The 23,163-nt window shown below is 34.8% G+C and overlaps 1 protein-coding gene across 4 annotated transcripts in view; it reads right to left on the reverse strand.

Moving 5' to 3' along the window:
* Positions 1-7,590: 7,590 nt before the first annotated feature.
* LOC115218810 (queuosine salvage protein) overlaps positions 7,591-23,163 on the reverse strand; it is a 32,044-nt gene continuing 16,471 nt past the window's right edge. For all 4 annotated transcript variants that reach the window (XM_029788766.2, XM_036501171.1, XM_029788750.2 and 1 more), the window contains exons 4-10: positions 21,065-21,197; positions 19,830-19,979; positions 16,851-16,974; positions 14,440-14,554; positions 13,006-13,076; positions 10,579-10,646; positions 7,591-7,823 (exon numbers count right to left, since the gene is read on the reverse strand). In XM_029788766.2, the coding sequence (XP_029644626.1) occupies positions 7,659-7,823; positions 10,579-10,646; positions 13,006-13,076; positions 14,440-14,554; positions 16,851-16,974; positions 19,830-19,979; positions 21,065-21,197 (826 nt within the window). In that variant the 3' untranslated portion in view covers positions 7,591-7,658. The remainder of the gene's footprint in view (positions 7,824-10,578; positions 10,647-13,005; positions 13,077-14,439; positions 14,555-16,850; positions 16,975-19,829; positions 19,980-21,064; positions 21,198-23,163) is intronic.

The following is a 23,163-nucleotide window of genomic DNA, read 5'->3' on the forward strand; positions in this document are numbered from 1 at the left end:
TTTAAAAATAAAATGTTATGTTTTCCTTAGTGATCATTAATATATCAGGGTCTCTGTTTGCCTTTGTGTCTGTGTTTGTCTCTCCATCACAGCTTGACAACCAATGTTGGTGTGTTTATGTCCCCTTAACTTAATGGTTCAGCAAAAAGAGCCCAATAGAATAAGTACCAGGCTTTAAAAAACGTACTGGAATCAATTCATTTGACTTAAAATTCACGGCGGTGCCCCAGCATGGCCGCAGTCTAATGACTGAAACAAGTAAAAGATAAAAGAAAATATTAAATATATATTTATTTCTTTATTTTTATTTTATTATGTATTTAGATATTGGAAAAGTACATGTGTCTTTTTGCTTTTCCTTACCTTACTTACAAAAACAGATTCAACCTACTTTATGCTTGAGAGAATAGTAACAACAAAGAAACTAAATCATCATCATCATTATCGTTGTTGTTGTTGTTTAACATTCACCTTCCATGCTGGCATGGGTTGGACGGTTTGACTGAGGACTGGCAAACTTTGAGAGTGCCTTGGGCACTTTTTCCTTGCCACCAGCATGGGAGCCAGTCAGGTGGGACTGGCATTGGCTGCACTTGAACGGTGCTTTTTACATGCTAGTGGCACAGGTGCCAGTCAGGTGGCACTGGTGTTGGCCATGCTCAAATGATGCTTTTTATGTGCCACTGGCACAGGTACAAGTAATGTAGCGCTGGCATCGGTCATGCTCAAATGGTGCTTTTTATGTGTCAGGCAGCACTGGCATCGGCCATGACCACGATTTCACTTGGTTCAGCAGGTCTTCACAGGCACAGCATATTGCCTGATGATTGAAGGATGCTTTTAAACAGGACAGTTATTCAACACTGGCATTGGCCACAACTACAATATCACTTGGCTTGCCAGGTCTTCTCAAGCACAACATATCTCCAACAGTCTCGGTCGCTTATCATTACCTCTGTGAGGCCCAACATTCGAAGGTTGTACTTCACCACCTCATCCCATGTCTTCCTGGGTCTACATCTTCCACAAGTTCCCACCACTGTTAGGATGTAACACTTCACACAGCTGTCCTCATCCATATGCAACACATGACCATATCAGTGCAGTCATCCGTCTCTCTTGCACACCACATCTGAAGCTTCTTATATTCAGCTTTTCTCTCAGGGCACTTACACTCTGTTGAGTATGCACACTGACATTACACATCCAACAGAGCATATACAAAAATAGCTGTAAACACTAAAAATTTTAAATTGATTGAAAAAATAATAAAACTAAATTAATAAAAATAAAATAAAAAATAAAACTAGACAGGTTTATCTCAATAAATCCACATTCCTTATAAATCTATATTATTTTCCAATTTTCCACAAGCAGCACAGGTCACTCCAGTAGAAAGTTTCTATTTTAGATATTATGTATAATTGTTCTTCAATTATACATGCTATCTAAAATAGAAACTCAAGACAATCAATACATCTCTCACAAAATGTCTAATCCAACATGTTTACTTACAGCTAAAATAGGGCATAGAAAGGAATACATTTATTTTCTCAATTAGATATTGTTGCTTAAATAATGACATGATCAAGTCTTCAGAGGCTGCATTCATGCTTATAATAAATTATGTGTGTGTGTGTGTGTGTGTGTGAGAGAGAGAGAGAGAGAGAGAGAGAGCATGTATGATATGTGTGAATAAAGCTCATGTGTGTGCATTATATATATATATATATATATATATATATTATATAAAAGGGCTTAGTAAAATAATTACTTTGCCGCATACTGAACTCATTAGAAATAGCAGCTAAAAAACTTTTTTAAAGCTATTTCTAATACTTAAAGAAAATCTCTCTCATATATAGTGTTTGCTTAATTCAACTCACAAAAGTTTGGGGGTAAGGACATCGAAAAATCAAATGCTAAGGTTATTTGAGAACGTACGTTTCAAGATTAGTCAAAACAACACTTCTATCATCAGCTCAGAAATTCCTTGGTTTGGATTTGGAAACACTGAAAATAAGAACATACCCTTTCGAAGATCTGCTCGTAACTAACAGTGCCAACAAATTCAAAAAAGCAAGCGAAGAATCTCTGTTCTAGAAATAGCTTTAAAAAAGTTTTTTAGCTGCTATTTCTAATGAGTTCAGTATGCGGCAAAGTAATTTATTTTACTAAGCCCTTTTATATAATGTAATAATTTGAATTCGCCTTGAATGGTCCTTTGCATACTGAACACTTGGTGAAATTGATTAATAATAATTAATTAATTTTGCCTCAATTGTTGAAATTATAATTAATCTCCCTCTGATAATGCTTCGGATTTTACCGAAATAAGCATAGTGTTTGATGATTTTAACCCACGCTGGTGGAAAGGGGAGAACAGAGATTCTTCGCTTGCTTTTTTGAATTGTTGGCACTGTTAGTTACGAGCAGATCTTCGAAAGGGTATGTTCTTATTTTCAGTGTTTCCAAATCCAAACCAAGGAATTTCTGAGCTGATGATAGAAGTGTTGTTTTGACTAATCTTGAAACGTACGTTCTCAAATAACCTTAGCATTTGATTTTTCGATGTCCTTACCCCCAAACTTTTGTGAGTTGAATTAAGCAAATACTATATATGAGAGAGATTTTCTTTAAGTATTAGAAATAGCTTTAAAAAAGTTTTTTAGCTGCTATTTCTAATGAGTTCAGTATGCGGCAAAGTAATTTATTTTACTAAGCCCTTTTATATAATGTAATAATTTGAATTCGCCTTGAATGGTCCCTTTGCATACTGAACACTTGGTGAAATTGATTAATAATAATTAATTAATTTTGCCCTCAATTGTTGAAATTATATATATATATATATATTGATAGATAGATAGATAGATATACATGTGCATGAAGGTGTGGGTGTATGGTCAAGAAGCTTGTTTCCCAACCGTATCGTGATATTTCACAACTTTTGTGGCTTATGAACATCACAGATCTGAACTGAACCAGTGACAAACTGAATCATCAGTCTATGACTATATATAAATAGTGTAAAAACTATTTGCTGGTATGCCATTTTAGCTATTTTTATTGCTGTTAAATGAGGCAATCTTTACTGTGACACTGCAAGACAAAGGCAGCCACCTCAATTATATGTACAGTTCATCTCATGAGCATTCACCCTACTCATGTTCACCCACAAAGTTTCTTCAGACTTACATGACTTGGCCCTCACAACCTTCTTCTCATTTCAACTAACTTGAATTTTATTACAAGTTTTCCTCTGGCTCTTTCCCATTACTTACCACTCTATGTCACTCTGCTTATTAATTCATACTCTCATTAGCAATTAAATCTAAAATACAATACATCTGCATTTTCCTCTCGCTCTTTCTCTGAAGAAGGAAAAGTATTTGAAACATTAGTCTTCCCTTCCCTCTCTCTCTTTCGGAGTGGCACTGAGCAGCTATACGCACACATACACACACGGCAGTAACTTCCACCTACCGAATTCAATCACAAAGCTCCGGTCGGCTCAGGGCTATAGTGGAAGACACCTTCTTACAGCATAAAATTTACTCCACTATTCTATTTTCATTATTCTTATTTTTTAATTTCAAAGCCACCCTGATCAAGTAGACCTGTGATCAAAGACATCCCATTCACAATCCCAGGACTATACTGTTCAATGTGTTGCTTCTTGAAATGGTAGGGTAATTTACAGGAGATTTTGTTGCTATATAAATAATAATAATAATGAAATTATTGTATACAGCGCTCAGGTGCACCACAACTTGTCAAAAGTGCATATAAAGTATATGCAGTAATGTACAAATGTCTGGAAAGCAAACAGTGTATGAGTCAGGTACATGCTTGCGTGTGTATGGAGGGGAGAAAATTAAGTGTAGCGTTGGCGAATCTCAGGAAGCATGGAAGTTTTGAAGGATGCAGTGCTCCGACAACTAACAACTGATGCCGGCAGTTTGTTCCATGCTTCAGCAACTCTTAGCGTGAAAAAATGTTTCTGAAAGTCATGGGAGCTGTGCTGTTTTCTGACTTTGTAAACATGTCCATGGGTGTTAGACAAATGGAGTTTGAAAAGGTGCTCAGAGTTATTGTTTTTAAGATGGTTAATAATTTTATGGGTGTCTGCCAAGTCAGCTGCCAGACGTCGGAGTTTCAATGTATCCATGCCCAGGGAAGTAAGGCATTCAGAATATGGCAAATGCCTGATGGAGGGTATATCTAGCAGGTCAAGTGAACATATAGAGTTAAACTGATCATCTATATATACACACACATACAATCAGGCTCTACATTCATGTACACACAACTGCAGAGTTGAAAATGATAAATAGGGATGGCATCCATGGTTGTGTAATTAGCTAATGAAAGATGCACTATGACTCAAGCTCCTAATTCAAATTTATAATGGAAATGGATGGTGTCAGAGTCATGGGAATCTGCAAAAGCAACAAAAATAACAACCAAACCTGGCATGTAATTGTCATCATCATCATTGTTTTAACATTTACTTTTCCATGCTTTTGCAGTAGACTGCAAGCTAATGACAGTTTGTATGAATAGTGAGGGTCTTATTTACAATCAGCAAACATAGAAGATGAGAAATATGAACTCTCACACACACAAAACAGGCCCCTTCCATTTCTGACTACCAATTTCAATCACAATGTATGAGCCAAACTGTACCTATTGTCCTATAGTACAGGACACCAACCAATAGTACCCATGCAGTGGGACTGGACCATGTAGTTCTGTAGCAAACTTCTTAACCATACAAGCATGCCTGCATTTATTATGATGATAACAATTACAATAAAACATAATGTGCAGCAATTGCCCATTTTGTTACATAAAAATAGGTTCCAAAATTTATGAGAAGTCATTGCTGAATACTCTAAGGTGTCTTTATACAAAGGGTTGTACAAAATATTGGTTTCAAATTTTGGCACAGGGACAACAATTTCAAAGGAGAGGTTAAGTTGATTATATCAATCCCAGTAATCAATATGTTGGCTCTAGAGTTGTAATTGGCCTTGACAATGTGTCAGACTACTAGCCAAAGCATTAGTAGTTTGTATCCTATCACCATCACTGTTTAGTGTCCATGGTCAAAATTATTCAAGTAGTATTTTGTCAGTGTCCACTACTTGTAAAGGATATGCACCACTATCTAATTTAAGCAGTGGGTAACAGTGTTTTGTTAATATGTTCTGGTGACTATAAGTCTATCTATGAATTCAGAGAAATTAAAAGGAATTTATTTCTGCGTTTCCATTCTTCCTTTAAAATCACACTGATTTTTCATATAGAGTTACTAATGAATGGTCTATGATTTGATAGTAACTTTATTGATACCTGAAGATAATCAGAAATCATGCTGGTCAAAAGATGATGTTAATAGTCTGAATAACTCTTATTATTTAACAAAAAAAATCAAACAAAAAGGAAAATATTTCCAATTAAGCAATAATTCTGATGAATACATTTTTTTGGAATTGTAAGTGGCTTTATCTCTAAAAGTTGCAAACAATAAGCTGTGACAAATTTTCACCAGTTAAACTTTCTCCAGTACAGTTAACAAAATCAGCCATCATATTTCTGTTGTGTGTGTGTATGAGAGAAAAATCTACAAGAAATATACTGGATAATTACACTAATTTCATATAACTGTTGCAGAGAGGGACAGGATTCCTAATAATGACATAACAAATTGTCTATTATTGTTACGTTTTGCCCTAACTGCAGGTTTACAATGTTACTCAGTCACTACAAGCTCTAATGATTACAACTAGATTATGCATTGTTGATGATGTCTAATAAAACTGAAACATGACCAGAATAGGCAACATACTGCTAAAGATCACACTCATTTCTCATCACATTCTCTATTTAATAAATTTTAATTAAATTTTGGAATTTTCTCTTCTGCCATTTTTTTTTCTTACTAGAATTAATCAACTATGTAATGATTATTTCTATTATTAAGGATGTAATTTTAATTAAATTTCTTGGTTCACTAAATTGTGTGTATTAGTGCACATTTTACATTTAGTTTTCATGCATAAAGTGTTCCTAGGTAAGTTTTCGTAATAATATTCCATGTTCATTCACGAAATACTTTCTCATTGCATTTCAGAGTAAATTTTAGAGTTGTCTCCCTTGCTTCTATTGTATTACACTGCTAATTATTTGATCGATCTGGAACTAAAAGATATAAGGGTACATTATTGTAGACGAAATCATTTAAATAGCCGACAATATATCTGTTGATACATGCAGCATCAGGTTCATTCTCAAAGATGATAACTTCTTTAATCTATAGTTTACATTAAATACACTGTATGGAATTCCTACCTACTTCAGTTCTAAATACTGAGCATGGCCATTTCCTTAAGCATTTGCATCTTATCCTGCTAAAGTGACTCTGTGAGGTATATTTTTAGGCCCTGTTAATTATAATAATAATGAAATTATTGTATACAGTGCTCAGGTGCACCACAAGAAACTAATTTCCACATTTGGAACTTCTAATTCTTTGATTTGCCACAAAATAGATATACATGCATGCATATATGTATATGAAGAATGTGCCATCTGGGGCTTATCTAGACTACTACTATTTATTAATACACTAGTATCTTCCTATTTACCTACTGTGTAATGAAAATGAAAGTAATTAAAATAGAATAAGTAAACAGTAGATAGTTATGGAGTGGTGGTAGCAGAGATATTGGCAGTGATGTTGGAGTTGGTAATGGAAAATGGAGAGAGAAAGGAGAAAAAAGAGAGAGGTGGGAATAGTGGAATAAATGAAGTGATACAAAAAGAAAAAGCATTATTAAATGTGTGAACCTATTTTAAAAGGTTGAATGGTTAAGAAATTTGCAATCATGAGGTTCAATCCCAGTATGTAGTACCTTGTGCATGTGTTTTCTATAAAAATTTGAGATCCAGTTAAGTAATGTGAGTGAAAGTGGGATGTGGGAACTATGTAAAAGTCCATAAAATGGAGTACATCAGTAATAATGGCCCCAGCCATGTCACACAGTGTTATGCTGGTTGTCCCTGAGGATTATATTCAGAATACAGGCATTTGTGTAAATTTCATCATATCAATTGTATTCTATTACAAATAGGTAAAAGGTAGGGTTGTATAGTGAAAAGTGATAGTAGCCAGCCATTATAAAGAGACAGAAGCCAGTTGACAGAGGAAAAGTTGGAAGATCGACAGTACATGTACACTATGTTAATAATCATGTCTGTGCTGATATAGTATTCATACTGTGATACTGAGTGGATGTCATAATGTTCCAACCTTTTGAGGATAATAATACAGGTAGTTACAATGATGAAATAACTAAAATAATAACTCTTTGGAACTAAAGTGTAATTCATTCATTGCATTTAAATTTTCATGTAATTTTGTTTGTTGTTCATATAACCTACTTATATAGAATTCAACTGCAAATGTGACAAAACAATGGAATCAATATTATTTGTGGTTGGATACGAGGAATGATGGCAGTGATTTACAATAAATCAATGGTTAACTAGCTTACAGTGTGAAAAAAAGTGACAACAAAAAAATATCTAAAAGGTAATTAAAACTTTGTCTTTATTTTTCCACACTAAGAATGTAAAGATTTTTTTTTCAATTAATAATATATGCATCGCACCTTGTGGATAGGGATAACATCCATTTCTTTAGCATGTAATTGACGATAATCCCACAAAAATTGATCAAGTAATACAGAATTAAACAAGGCATTTTTGGTTTCTTCATCTTCGTCCAGTAATTTTTGGGATTCCTCTCGAATCATCTGAAAAAAGAGTGAAAAAAAGGAATATTTTATTGAAAACTGAAAGCGAGTCAATTACATTTTTCATAAGTTAATCAGAAGGGTAATGACTTTCCCAGGCCCAACTAGATTGTTGAGACTGAATTAGTAGTTGATGTTTAACATGAATGTTTGTAGGTCCTTAAATTTTTGACTCGTCACTGGATCTTTAAGCTTCTATATTTCCCTTTTCCAACAATTTGTGTCTCTACTGGGTATACATACTTCACCAGGGAAAAAAGCTTTACACTCACAACCATCTGTTTATCCTTTTCTTGGAGAGAATGAAATCTATTTGGCTTGTTTGTTCACCTAATTGATGGGTGTGTGTGTGTGTGTGTGTGTATGAATGTGTGCATGTAAGTATATATATATATATATCACATATACACAAAAATATATGTACATGCACACATACAAATATAAATATGCATCTCACAGTTTGGCTGACTGTTGGTTATAGCTCTAATTAAGAATGCAAATGCCCAATTCTATCTCATTATAATCATTAATATTCTTAATATTCTTTCACATCGGCAGCCTCAGTTTTTGATGTTTCACAGTGCTGAATTCTAACTCATTATTAGAATTACTTTTCTTCTGCTCCAGCAGCAGCAATGTTAAAGCCATTCGTTCAATTATGTTACCCTAAATCCCAAAATTCCATCTCCTCATATTCTGTCTTCAACCAGCCTAACTCTGGTCTCTCTTTCTCTCTCTCTTCCTCTTTCTTAGTTTCGTTAACCATTTGCTTCTCCCAACACTTTACTTCTGCTCCCCCACCCCACCCCACCCTATATAAACTAACCCATTCAGATTCCCCTACTTCATATTTTAATACCTCACCACACGTGGTAGAAATCAGAAGTTCAGATAAGCACCTTTGTTTTCCAACCTAGCATACCTCTTTTCCAGTGCAAATTACAATTACTTTATTATTTCATTTTATTATCTATCACAGTTTCGTCTTCTATGCTGTATGTTTAGAGGAAAAAACTTAAGAACCCTTCGCTCAATCCAACTCTTCCTCTTTCTCCCTCTCTTTCATGCTCATTTATTATTGTCATTTCTTCATTCATTTATCTAATTTTGTAACAGTTTGGCTGACTGAAAACTGTTGGTTATAACTCTAGTTGAGAATGCAAATGCCCAATTCTACCTCATTATCATTAATATTCTTTCACACCAGCAGCCTCAGTTTTTGCTGTTTCACAGTGCATCTGCCCTTCCCACCCCCACCACCTGTACCAGAAGTCTCTATCCTCTGACCTCTATCAGATGTCTCTTCCATGATAGAGAAAGTTGTCATGGCAATACCTGCTTAGAGGCCAATGCAAAGTTGTAGAAATTGTATAGAGACGAGTGTATGAGTAGTTCAGATGTTTCCAGGATGGCCGAAAAAATGTCGATATTGACGAACATTCTGGGAGACCTGCAACCAGCAGAACTGAGAAAAGCATCGCAGATGTGTATGCAGCTATGAGGGGAAATTGTCAAATCACCATCCGTGAGATATCAGAGGATGTGCAGATTAGCTATGGTTCAGTTCAGTTCATTATCACTGAAGATTTGGGTATGAGACGCATGTCTGCCAAGTTTATGCCAAAACTGCTTTCAGTTGACCAAAAAGACACTCGAATTTCAGTTGCACAAGGTCTCCTTGATTGTGTCAAGAATGATAAAAATCTTTTTGAAAACTTTGTGTAGGCCTCTAAGCAGATAGTGACAAGCTTTTGACGAAATTTTATGCAGATTCTCTCAACTTTCTCTGTCATAGTCAATGTGACAATCACATGCTATACACCTTCCTTCCAAGCACTGCTATAAATAGTGGAAATGAGCTAGAACATTAAAACTTAGTGCGCATACACAGCAGAGGTCAAGGTCAGTCTGTACCAAGCATGCTTTAGCTTCGTTACTATGGTAACAGTCCAGATACTTATTGATCAGACCACGTATATCATAGTCATATAAATTCTGTCCTCCATACTGGCATAGGTTGAACAGTTTGATAGAAGCTAGCCAGCTGGAGAGCTGCTTGGGCTCCATTTGTCTGTTTTGGCCTGGTTTCTACAGATTGATGCCCTTCCTAATACCATCCACTTTACAGAGAGTACTGGATGCTTTTAATGTAGCACTGGTGTGAGTGGTTTTATGTGGCATCAGGAGAGGAACTTTTAGATGTATACATATATATACACACATACAAACACATATACAAATACACACGCACACACAAATTAAAACGATAGAAAAATTAGTTTGAAGCAATGGAAGAATCTTTTCTTTACTTATATATATAAAAAAATATTTGGCTTCCTTTCTTCCTCATGCCATAAAACATATTCTAGTATTTCATATGTATTATTGTTCCTGATTAGCCTCAAGGTATCTTTGATCAAGTAAACTGATGATTTAAGACATCCTATTCATGACCATTACATCCTTCTTTTTTATTCAGGGCCATATTATCTGCCTAGAAGGGTTTAATGAAACAATTTGACCCCATACTTATTCTGGTGCTTATTCTACATCAGGCTCTTTTGCTGAACTGCTAAGTTACAAGGATGTACACAAATCAACACTGGTCATCAGGCAGTGGTTGGGTCAAACGCAAAGACAAACACACACACACACACACATGCACACACACATGCACACCTAACTAGACCTACAATCATGTATACACACCTACAGGATTAAAAGTAATAAATACACAAAACTCAACACAAATTACCTCAACAGACCAGATTGAGCAACCGCGGATCTCTACTTCTAATCTATCTCCATTCTTCATGAGAACACCTGAAATAATAATAATAATATAATAATAATAATAATAATAATAATAATAATAATAATGACAACAACAATAACAGAAGAAAATTCTAATTGGGCCCCCACCTGCAAGGTCATGTGCTGTTTATCTTGATATGAGATCACCATGTCGCGCACACATGGTTGTGATACATGTGCCTAGTGTACCCTTATCAGATGGGTAGTCATGATGGGTATACTGGGCTATATTTTACCCCAGTGTCACTTTGAAGAGTACAATACACTTAGTGAATGTCATGAAAGAGCAAAGCTGGAAAGAAGTGGCAGAGTAGGCTGACACCTTGAAATTTTGGATGGAAAAGGACATGTGTCCAATGTCAGAAAATAAACTAATGAACCAAGTGAGAGTGATTAGGAGGAAGGATTACTTAACTGGAGTTGAAATATCTCAGATTAGTGAGAGTCTGAGAGACCCTGCGGATGGGCTACAAAGGATGGTCAGAGTTGAAAACGAAGGTAGGAGTTGAAAGCAGAGAGAAGAGTAGACAGGAGGAACAGGGAAATGGAGAAAGGGTTGTTAAGGATGAGGAATAGGAACGTTATACAGTGAACCCTGATACTGTGGTGGGTGGACATGCAGGAGAAATGAACTAACTAGATAAGGAATTGCTTGAAATTCAAAGATGACTCACTGACTCAAATGTTCCAGAAGAAAAAATCCCCATGGATATGAGAAGAGTAGATAGGAGTATGATAAATAAAGTAACACAAAAGATAAATATTGTCATACCATTCATCCAGATGGAGGATATAACACAAACAAGAAATCTCTGAGCTATTGTGCTACTTGTTGAGGAGAAATTACAACTTAAGAGAACAAAAAATGGTGGAGCAAAAGTACCATGGTACACCAAACACAACTTGATTTATGTTGCTTGTACAACAGAACAACTAAACAAAAGATTCAATGGGCATGGATATGACGTCAGGCACAATAACAGTAGTTCAACAGAACTTGCCGAAAATTTTACATCAAACAGCTGCAATTTTGAAAAAAACTTGAAAGTGCATGTTCTCAGAAAATATTCTGAATCTGCTACACTTTCAGTCCTCAAAATGCATCAGGAGAAATATGTAGATGTCTCAGATATCAGATACAGCACATCATTAGCCTCAGCAGACTGGACTTACTGCACAGAGGTGTTGGCAACAAATGGACCACCTGATCAGTAGAAGGCATTTCTTCCACATGAAGTAAAAGAGTAAATGAGGCTTCAATCTGGTCAGACAATAACTGGAGCGAGTAATTAATAGTTTCTGTTACCCAGGTGATCTAATGAGCAGTAGGGGTGAGTATTCTGAGAGTATAGTAGCCAGAGTAAGAATGGGTTGGAAGAAGTTCATGGAGCTATTACCACTTCAGACTAAAGAGCAAATTGTATGATGTTTGTGAGCAAGGATTAATGATTCATGGTGGTGAAATATGAACCTTAAATTCAGAGGATTTGAAAAGAGTATAAAGAAATCAAGTGAGCCTGCTTTACAGCATGTCAAATTTTAGTGTGCATGAATAATGGATTTCAAATCAGTTAAAAGAAAATCTGGATGAAAGAGAGAAGACTGCACTGGTATAGATATGTGATGCATATTGATGATAACAATTGTATAAAAAAGAGCATAGTATTTAGTGAATGAAACCTGTACAAGAAGTTCTAGAAAAACCTGTGATGAATTAGTGAAGACTGATCTCAAGACACTGAGTCCCACAAAAGAGATGACAAGGGACAAGTGATGACATGCATCACTAGAAAAGACCTTCAGTCCCTGTGCAAGTAGGTCAAAGAAAACACTGAAATGGAAGTAGTGAGGGTAGCTGGGATGCTCTCATTGCATTCATCCTCTATGTCTCTCTGATATTGTCTTTTCTTTCTTTCACTAGCTCTCATCTTTCTCTCATTCTTTATCATTCACCCCCTCCATCATCCATTCATATTTACTTGTATCAAGTGGGATAGCATAGGATCACCCTCTAGTCAATCAACCCCAACATCTGATCACTCTTACTCCTTACACTATTCTTTCCCTTCCATTACCTTATCAATCACTCTCTTTTATTATACTCTCTTCTACCGCCCTTTCACAACAATAAATCTGTTACTTCTATCATACATTCACTTCTCTAAACACCTCACCTTAAGTTCAGTTTATGTTATCACAGACTTGAATTACAAGAAGCTTATCCCAACTCTATGGCAGAAAATATGAAAATTTGAAATGATATTTACAATATCTGAAGAATATTTTCTATACTGAAATTTGAAAGACTTATTTCAGACCAAAATGCAACTTTGAATAGGATGCCAAATAAAAGGAAACAGTAACTTACCATCTTTTAGTATTTTCATCAAACTATCTGAATATTTTAGTGCACCATAATAGGCAAGAATTTGAGGTATCCTACAAAACAATTTTAAGATAAGTGCTTTGAAAATATATTGTTCCTTGTGAAGTTAAACAAATAATAACAAATATTAAGAATTTCTATTCTTTGGTAAAAAAACAATTGCAGTTAGATAATCATCATCATTGTTTAATGTCTGCTTTCCATGCTGGCATGGGTTGGACAGTTTGACTGAGGACTGGTGAGCCAGAGGCTGCACCAGGCACAGTCTGATCTGGCAAAGTTTCTACAGCTGAATGTCCTTCCTATGCCAACCACTCCAAGAGTGTAGTGGGTGCTTTCACGTGCCACTGGCATGAGGGCCTGTCAGGCAGTTCTGCTTAAAAGGTAGTTTTATGTGCTACTTGCACAGGAATCAGTCCAGCAGCACTGGCAACAATCATGCTTGAATGTTGTTTTTCACATGCCACCGGCATATGTGCCGGTAGGGTGATGCTGGCAACGATCATGGTTGAATGGTGCTTTTCACGTGTCACTGGCACAGGAGCCAATCCGTGGCCCTGGCAACGATCACGTTTGGTTGTACTTTTAACGTTCCACTTGCACGAGTGTCAATCAAGCGGTACTGTCATCGGCCATGTCAGTGGTTTTGATTTTGATTTCACTTGCCTCAATAGGTCTTCACAAGCAAGGAATGAGGGGTATTCAGAAGTGGGCTGGTTACACCCACAGGTATTGGTTTGTCGGGTCTTCTCAAGTAAAGTGATGGAAAAAAATCATTATTAAAGAACAAAGCTTTGTGGCTGATTAAATGTTTAATCTTACACTATTTATATAGCATGGAATTATGATGATAACAATAAAACATAATATGCAACTATTGCTTTGGCTGATATATAAGAGTAAGTTCTAAAGATTGTGTTAACATATTACTAAATATCATAAGAAATTTTGTGCTTAGGATTGTACAAAATATTGAAAGCATATACTTGTAAAGTTACCAAAAAATATTCTGAGTTAGTGGAGATAAAATTTTCAACTTTTTTGAAATTCAAGATAGTCTAAGATTTTTTTATTCCCTATCTCAATTACAATGTTCAAAGCATAATCCTTCATGACCATTATTTATAAACAATGAATAAAAATTGAAGTAGTTTCAAGTAAATGAAATTGAATATACCAGTCAAGTAAGAAGCCAAATAATAAGAGTAAAATTTTAAAAATGCAATTTTGAAAATAAACCATAGCAATGATTAAATTACAATAGCATGACTTAATTTATTTTTTTTTTGTGGCATGAAGAATTTTTTACTGAAACAATGATATGATTGATTTACACCCCCAAAATTTTCTTCTCATATGATTAAACTTAAATTTAGGTAGAGTTTTGAATAAGGCTGCAGGAGACAAATATCTTACCTGTAATCAGCAAACATAGTGAGTTTCTCTATATCGTAAAAGAAACCCAAACTTTGACCTTCAAAACAGGTCCATATGTCCGCTATGAGAATTTGTGCTCTTTTGTAAAAGGAAACTGTGGGCAATATAATACAGTGTTGTATAATAGCAATATTATAAATATTATAAGAAGGCATCTATTAATAACATAGTATAGAAACTGTATAAGACAAGTACTAATATCAGACATGTTAGCAAAAGGTGACTAACAACAGTATAGACCTATATAAAGTAACTAAAGACAATTTAATATATATCACTTTAATATATCTAATATAATTTAGTTTAGGAAGCTAATGGCAATATAATACAGGTCTGTATAAAGGAATTGATGATAATATAGTATAGATTTGTATAAGGGCATTTAATAGCAATATAGAAAAATTTAGATAAAAGTGATAAATATTTGTAGAAGGCAAAAACAGCAATTTATCAAAGATTAAGTACTTAATTATCGAATGCACATTCTTGGTGATACTTTTATCTAGCATTCTTTTATACACAAATATCATCCTGTCAGTTTCACTAATGAAATAAAAGCATTTATATTATAAAAGCTGCAATGCAGAAATTATATAGATTCAATCATATAATCAATAGAACTATACTTTTCCATGTTTAAGATAAAATATTATTAGAACACTAAATGTTATTTGATACAAGGGCCTATGAAATAAAACACTATAAATTCTGTAATCTACAATAAAAGATCCTAAGGTTAATGTGGGGATGAGATGAGCTGGAAGGAAAGGGCTGTGACGTTAACGGTCAAGGGGCTTGATCAGAACAAGAAGAGTGAGAGAAGGAAGACCAGGTTCATCCTATTTTGCCTTGGGTGCTCACAACAAACAGACATGAGGCGAGTGAACTGATAAGGATGGGTACTAGCAGCTGCTATCGTTAGGTGTGCAAGTTTTGGATTGAGTACAGCTGGACAGCAGATGACAAGAAAGTAGGTGAATTGTTTCTTATTTTCCCACAATACAGTTCCCTCGTACAACAGTTAAATATTTAATATAACAATAAGAACTAATATAGCTAGGGATTCCTTAGTTTAATAGATCACCATTTTCTACTAGGTCATAAGTATAGTAAGATGTTAAATAGGAACTATGTTAAATTTAGCTAGTAAGAATTTTGGTCATAATATCAGAGGTTATAATACTGCAAATCTGAATGAAAAGGAGAAGCAAACAGCTGGCCAGCAACAATCATGAGAACTACCAATGGTAACTGTCTCACAAAGTCGATACAGTACTAATGTAGAACAAACAGTAGAGATGAACCCAAAAATATATACTGGGGTAGCTGAACTAACATTCAAAAATCGAATTCATAAGCACAAACATTAATCTGTCAGCCATAAACAAAAATTCACTATGCTTTTGTTGAAATTATTTGCTTAATTATAGATAAGGCACAACCAAACAAGAATGGCAGCTTCAAATAAAAAATGAGGTGTGACCTTTGTTTGAGTGAAAAAATAAGAATTTTAGTTCAAGGGAGAAATAATTTGAACAAAAGAATGGAATTGTTAGCACTTTGTATGCAAATATCAGCTGCCTCAAATTTTCTCTGGTTCAGGAAGAAAAAATGCTGTTGAAATGAGTAATTACTGTAAGTATATAAGTGTGTGTGTGTGCATATATGTATGAGTGTGTGTGTGTGTGTGTGCACGCGTGCATGTATGTATGGATATATGTACATGCAGATGCATACAAAATGTGCACTGACACACACCACATTAATGCATCACACACGTTATCTTTAAAATTATTTAAAGCATTACTTAAATAACAATACAATTTCATGAGGAAAATTATTAGAGTGACAACGCTTGTATGAAGTTGAAAACATTTCAAGTATTTACATGAGAATTAAAAATGAAATGAAAAATTAGCTTAAAACAGCTGTTTTTGCACATGCTATTTGGTGTATTTTTTTTTTCTTTTTAAAAAATTCTCATAAAGATAAGCATTTTCCTCATAACTTGCATATCATTATCACCATCATTTAACATGTTTTCCATACTGGCATGGTTTCTGTGGTTGGATGCTCTTCCTAATGCCAATCACTCCATAAAGTGTACTGGGTGCTTTTAACATGGCACCAGCACCAGTATCAGTTTTGCTATGGTGGACAGTTTCATATATTTTAAAATATATTCAAACAAGATATTTGAAGTAGAAAACAGGCTTCGGTTATCTGCTGAATTATCAGGATGGAATACCATGGATTATAATAACACCTTAAAATGAAGTTCTTACTTTTCCTTATCATGTCTATGACATTATTATTTTATATTTTATTATTCAATAACAAAATTTACTAAAAATATATATTCCAAATAAAATAGGAATTCTAATAAATACCTTGCTTGGAACCATATGTGGCTTCATCTCTATAAGAAGGAAAGTTGTTGACAATGAGCTGTAACAAATTTTCAGCACTGTTATCACTTTCTCTGATACAGTTAACAAAACTACCTTGATATTTCTGTTTAGAGAAAAAAAAAAATGATTGTACAAGAACTACACTCAGTTAGTAAACTTATTTTATAATAACTGTTGCAGAGATTGACAAGATTCCTAATAATGACATATCATAAATTATCTATTAATGTCATGTCTCTCTTACAGTCTGCAGATTTATTATGTCACTTTGCCTCCATTCTCTTTCATGTGCTTATTCACGCACTCTCCATGTCCTCACATATCTTCCTTACCTTCCTCCCAGCCACTCCAATTTCCCTCACCATCACTTGCTAGAGTCATGTCTTCCTCATCTCTAAACATATCACTCACACTCTTATGGAACACTACTTCTATTCCTCCAACTGTTTCCTTTGGGTATGTCCCAATACATCTCCAACACCATCTGCTTCTCTCTCATTCTGACTGCCTCTCTAGCTTTCTCTCTAACTCTATCCCACCTTTCTTCTACTTCCTTGTCCAACAGGGGTAGCCAAATGTCTCCTCTATAGTAAAACAACTGTCTCTGTTCCTCTATTGTGCGTTAATCTCTTGGCTGGCACACAGCCACTTCCTTCAATTCAATTCCTTCTCTTAATTAAGAGCTATTTGGTGACTCCACTGGTGCTGGTACTACATAAAAAAGCACCAGTACCAGTACCACATAAAAAGCACCATTCCATTCTGTAAAGTGATTGGCATTAGGAAGAGCATCCAGCTGTAGAAACCATGTCAAAACAGACAATTGGAACCTGGTTCAGCTCTCCAGCTTCTGTCAAACTGTCCAACCCATGCCAGCATAATAAAAGACATTAGATGATGATGATAATGAGAGTTAATTAATGAAAAACCTACATCTCTCTTTTTAAACAGAATTAGTCATTTAGATAATAAAAGTTCACATTATTAAATTTTGATATTTGAAATTTTTGGCTTAGTACATCAAATACACTTGAGCCTGCTCTAAGTTTACAAGCAGTAAGTTAATGTTCCCTAGTCAAAATTTATAGCAACCCTTACAAGCCAACACATGCATTCATGCAAAGATGTGGTGTTGCTAGTGTGTCTGGATGTTAACAATTGGTTGAATATGAAATAGCAAGAGTTATGTGGGAATTAGTGAATAATTTGGCTAAGAATTTTGCATCAAGCGAGAAGAATCTCAGGTTAAGTCAGTGTGAAAGATTACATTCCTCAGTTGAATCATTTGGTTAATCTTCAGGAACTAAAAGGCTGAATAGTGCATTGAAGTGATTGAAATAGTTGATCATATATTGATCATATACCTGTGGACACATGTAATATCATGTTCATTACACAAAACGATAACCTCTTTAAACCTGCTCATCTATCCTTAATACTTTCAACATCTCAAAAGTAATGGACATTGTGAGACACAACCAAGTCCTTAATCACTTTCCATGTCTCTCCCTCTCGCTGACCACTACTGTGGTTTCTGTAGAGCCATAGACACTAGACATCTGCTTCTCTATATCATGCATCACTGTTCTCTCACCCTTATATAATGTTGATATCAGCGAAGATTTTGATTAGTCTGGTATGGAAACTTTTAAGTGGAGTTGCTCATCTACAGGTTCCATTTTTAAATCAGTTTCTAAATTTAGAGTTTCCATCACATTGTGTCAATGGATTTCTTTTTTGAGCCATATACTATCAACTCTGGAGTTTCTCACAGTTTGTTATCCAGACTCTTTTTTTTCTGTATATTAATGATCTTACCATTACTCCTAACTACACATATACCTTTGAAGATGACCCAATAATTCACTCAACGGAAATATTCTGCACACAAGTATTATTTGTGCACAACCTAGACATCTCATGCAGACTCAAACTTTTTTCCATAAAGGGAAACGTGCAAAACATCCACCAATGGTAATTTAGTTTCCTTTATCAGGACTCAGATACAATCACTACACATATGAAGAAAATAATTTTGACTACACTCTTTCTATACATGAACAACATATAACTACACTCCTCAAAGTCCTCATAATAACTTATGACTACACTATCATTAGCAAAAACTGCATCCTAGGTACTAGGTTTCTGTTTCAGAGTAAAAATATTTCAGCTCTAATCAGTCATTAACCTTCTACAAAACTAGAGCAGGAGCTGTGAACAGCTACTAGAAACACTAACATTTTAGCATAAAAAAATAAACATTATGCAGCTACTTAATAAGCATTCACACCCCAATGTTCTATAATGCTCACAAATGTTTTATTCCTTTCCACTATCTCTCTTATTGCCAATGCATAAACCTCAGCTACTAGTAAGCTACATACACCCCTCCATACCAATTCAACCTAAGCTCACCTACTGACCCATCTTTCTTTCTGTTATAATCCTTATTGTGTCTCACTTCACAAACCCTACAATAAATATTTTGCTCAATCCACCTTCTTAGAACTGGATCCCTCTGCAACTCCTTTCCCACTCACATATTCCTTATAGACATGTCTACAAAACTTCAAGTTGGATAAACTTCAGTCACACTGATCACACTAGTCTAAGTAGCTAGCAAAGATCAAGGCACTTCCTCTGATCCTTAACATGAAAATGAAAGAAATCAGGATCATAAATTGTCAAAAACCAATTGAATTTTTTTCTGTGCCACCCTTACACTACCACTATGAAAACAAGATCTACAACAAGGATACATAAATGAAAGCAAACATACTTGATCCCCTCAGATTCTGATCACTTTCTCTAATCTATGAATGATGTCTAAAGTTATGTGCTTTATTAATCAAGAATTACTCAAGAAGTAGCAGTAATGAACCTTATTAATTACTAATGTTGAGGAATGTGTGTGACAGGAATGAGTTTCAAATGTTCAACAGTATTGTAACAAACCTTCATAATAATCTTGCATGTTTGTTTCAAGGCTTGTAACCTTTCGGAAAACAATGGTATTTCTTGGTTGGAATCAGACTTTAATATATCAGCGAGTTGTTCTCCAGAAATACTTGCACAATATGCAGGTGTAGTGATAGGGATGCCATTCTGAAAAGAGAAATTTAATATATCTGTTAATGTAGGGAAGATTCTCATTGGGAAATATTTCTGTATGAAATCACAATAGAAAACTAGAATTATAGAGATGCCATTCAAAAAACAAAAAAAATATATTTATAGGAAGCTTAATTAATGGTAACCACAATGGCTGTAATATCATGAGTGACAACTATAAGGAGAATGAATGAAGTGAAACTTATGACTAGAATAAGAGTGGCTGTGTGGTAAATAACTTGCTTACGAACCACATGGTTCCGGGTTCAGTCCCATTGTGTGGTACCTTGGGCAAGTGTCTTCTACTATAGTCTCGAGTCGACCAAAGCCTTGTGAGGTAGACGTAAACTGAAAGAAGCCCTTCATATATATGTATATATATATTTGTATGTATGTATGTGTGTGTGTTTGTGTGTCTGTGCTTGTCCCTCTAACATCGCTTGACAGCCAATGCTGGTGTGTTCATGTCCCCGTAACTTAGCGGTTTGGCAAAAGAGACCAATAGAATCAGTTCTAGGCTTACAAAGAATAAGTCCTGGGGTCGATTTGCTCGACTAAAGGTGGTGCTCCAGCATGGCCACAGTCAAAATAACTGAAACAAGTAAAAGAATAATACAGGTACAAAGAGATGATTATGTATAAGTGATTGCTATTACTAAGGTATAAAAAAGTAACTTCTATAACTTGGCTGCAAGAGGTGACTCCATATATTTTTCTTCAAACCACTGATATTATGAGCACTCATTAAATAGATGATAGGCCAAACACACTACTTAGTTTAACATTATCACCTGGTCCTTGCTGACTTTTAATGGATTTCATATTGTTGCAAGTATTCACACAAGAGTCCCAGTTCCTTTCTCATCCATGTTTTTCTTGCCTGGGAGGGACTATAAAGCTCATCACTACTCCTCCTTTTCTGACTAATTTATAAAAAGAAAAGTTAAATTCAGTTTGAAAATATCTAAAATATTTGTGAGCACTATCTTTTTCTCATAATACAGAAAAGAGTAACTGTTAATCATTTTTTGAATCATGGCATGAATTGAATTCACAGTAAAAGTTAAAAATCCACTTACATCTAAAGCTCGATTGACTGCAGCACATAATGACCAGTAACCTGTGTAAGCTTTATCCTTGTAAGTTACTGTATATTTATTGCTAGCATCTTCACTCCAAAATGAAAAATTCATTGTGTCAAGCACAAAAATCCTGCAAGTAAAACATAATACATATCAGTTAGTTTTCCAGGGAAGCATAGTGAAATTCTTTCAACAGACTCCTACCAACACTACTATAATCAATTTTTGGTTATTATAATCAATACTTGGTTATTGAATAAAAGAGTAAAGGGTAAAGATCCCCTTCAGTCATGAATGACCACTAGACTGCACCTAGAAAGTTACCCTTCGAGGCACATATCTGGGCAAAGGTGTTTTATAGAAGACCAGCACTTGCCCATGCATACCAGCCTCCCTTCTCCATGTCACCAATGTTATCCAAGGCAAGGGAAAGGCCGATACAACTTGGCACCTGTGATGTCACAACTTATTTTCTACAGTTGAGTGAACTGGAGCAACATGAAATAAAGTGCCTTGCTCAAGAACACAACACACAGCTTGGTCCAGGAATTGAACTCACTACCTCATGATTGTAAGCCCGATGCTCAAACCACTAAGCTATATAGCTTCACATTGAATGGAATATAAATTTAGGGAGATGGAAGCAAACTTTTTTATACATTTCAGTCAATCAAATTTCAGAAATAGAGAGCTTGTTCATTTTTCAGTGATACTGGTAGTTCCATTTCAAGAAGACATCTTTTTATCATGTAAAGAAATGCAAGAAACACATTGACTTGTACATATAAGTATATATATCAGAGATGTACCCTCAGTGTAGGCAAGGTAGACAGAACCTATCCTGAATAAAACTATAAATTTTGATTAAATATAAATGTACATGATTTTTAATTTATTATAAAATGCTAATAAATGCATAATCTAGTAAATGACAATTTTGATGTTAGGCACAATCTTCTGTGCTTTCCAACCTAACATATACACCAACATATGATATTAAACCTATGAACCATGAGTGACACTTTATCATAAAGGCAGCCCTGATTGAGCAGTCATAGACCAATGGAGTTGTAGTCGAGACCATCCCTTACTTTTGTATATTTAATATTGCATTATTCAATTGTCATTTCTTTTCCAAGATGGGGGGGTGTGACATGAAGGAATGTGGTTACTATTTCTAGCTACATATGATATGGTATTGTATGTATGTGAGTGCATGTATGTACACGCACACATACAAATGTGTGCGTACGCATGCATGTATGTCATTATTCAGTTTATTTCAAGATTTCTTGCCAATAGAGAAAGAATTAATTAATACAATTTTGTCCAGAAATCATGTTTCCAAAATTTCAATTTTCCTCCATTCTCACTGCAATTTCTTAATTTGTAACCTTTTGATTTTTTTTTTGTTATCTACGTAGAAAAATACAGAGATTATGAATCTGGGAAATACATATAATTTTTATAGTTTAATTTTACATGTAATTTTTATAGTTTAATTTTTCTTAAAGAAACACTCAATGCCCCTTCCTCCAACTCACCCACCCATCACCTACTCACTTTCACTTTTATCTGATGCTTCCTGCATGCATAGAATTCTACTGAAATAGCAAACTTACAAAATACCAGACCACCACCAGAAAACCTGACATGATAGAAACAACAGTTAAACGACATCATTTCTGAAGAAACTTCTCCGCTTTCCAAAAAGCTAAAAGTGAAACATTGGAAGTGTGTAACTTTTTGAAAGTGGTGAGGTGATGGGTAAATTTCTTAAAGATTCATACTCTGTTTTTTCTCCAAGGATTACCAAGAAAAAAAATTTGAAAAAAGCAAAAAATGAATTTGGTATAGAGAGGGAGAAAATTTAAATGTTGAGAACATGTTTTGTGGGTGAAATCCTAATGTCCTGTATCGCAAACATAGGAATCCGAAGAAATTTAGGAAATAAATAAGGAGCAAAAAGTCGCCTCGGACATACTAGAAAGAAGAGGTAAAGGACAGGATTTCTGAGAAAACTTTCTTTAAAGTTTATATTGAAGATCAGGTTTTTAAATACACTCATCACAAACAAATTACACAATAGAAAAAGA

This window comes from Octopus sinensis, linkage group LG1 (assembly GCF_006345805.1).
Source record: "Octopus sinensis linkage group LG1, ASM634580v1, whole genome shotgun sequence".
Classification (NCBI taxonomy): domain Eukaryota; kingdom Metazoa; phylum Mollusca; class Cephalopoda; order Octopoda; family Octopodidae; genus Octopus; species Octopus sinensis.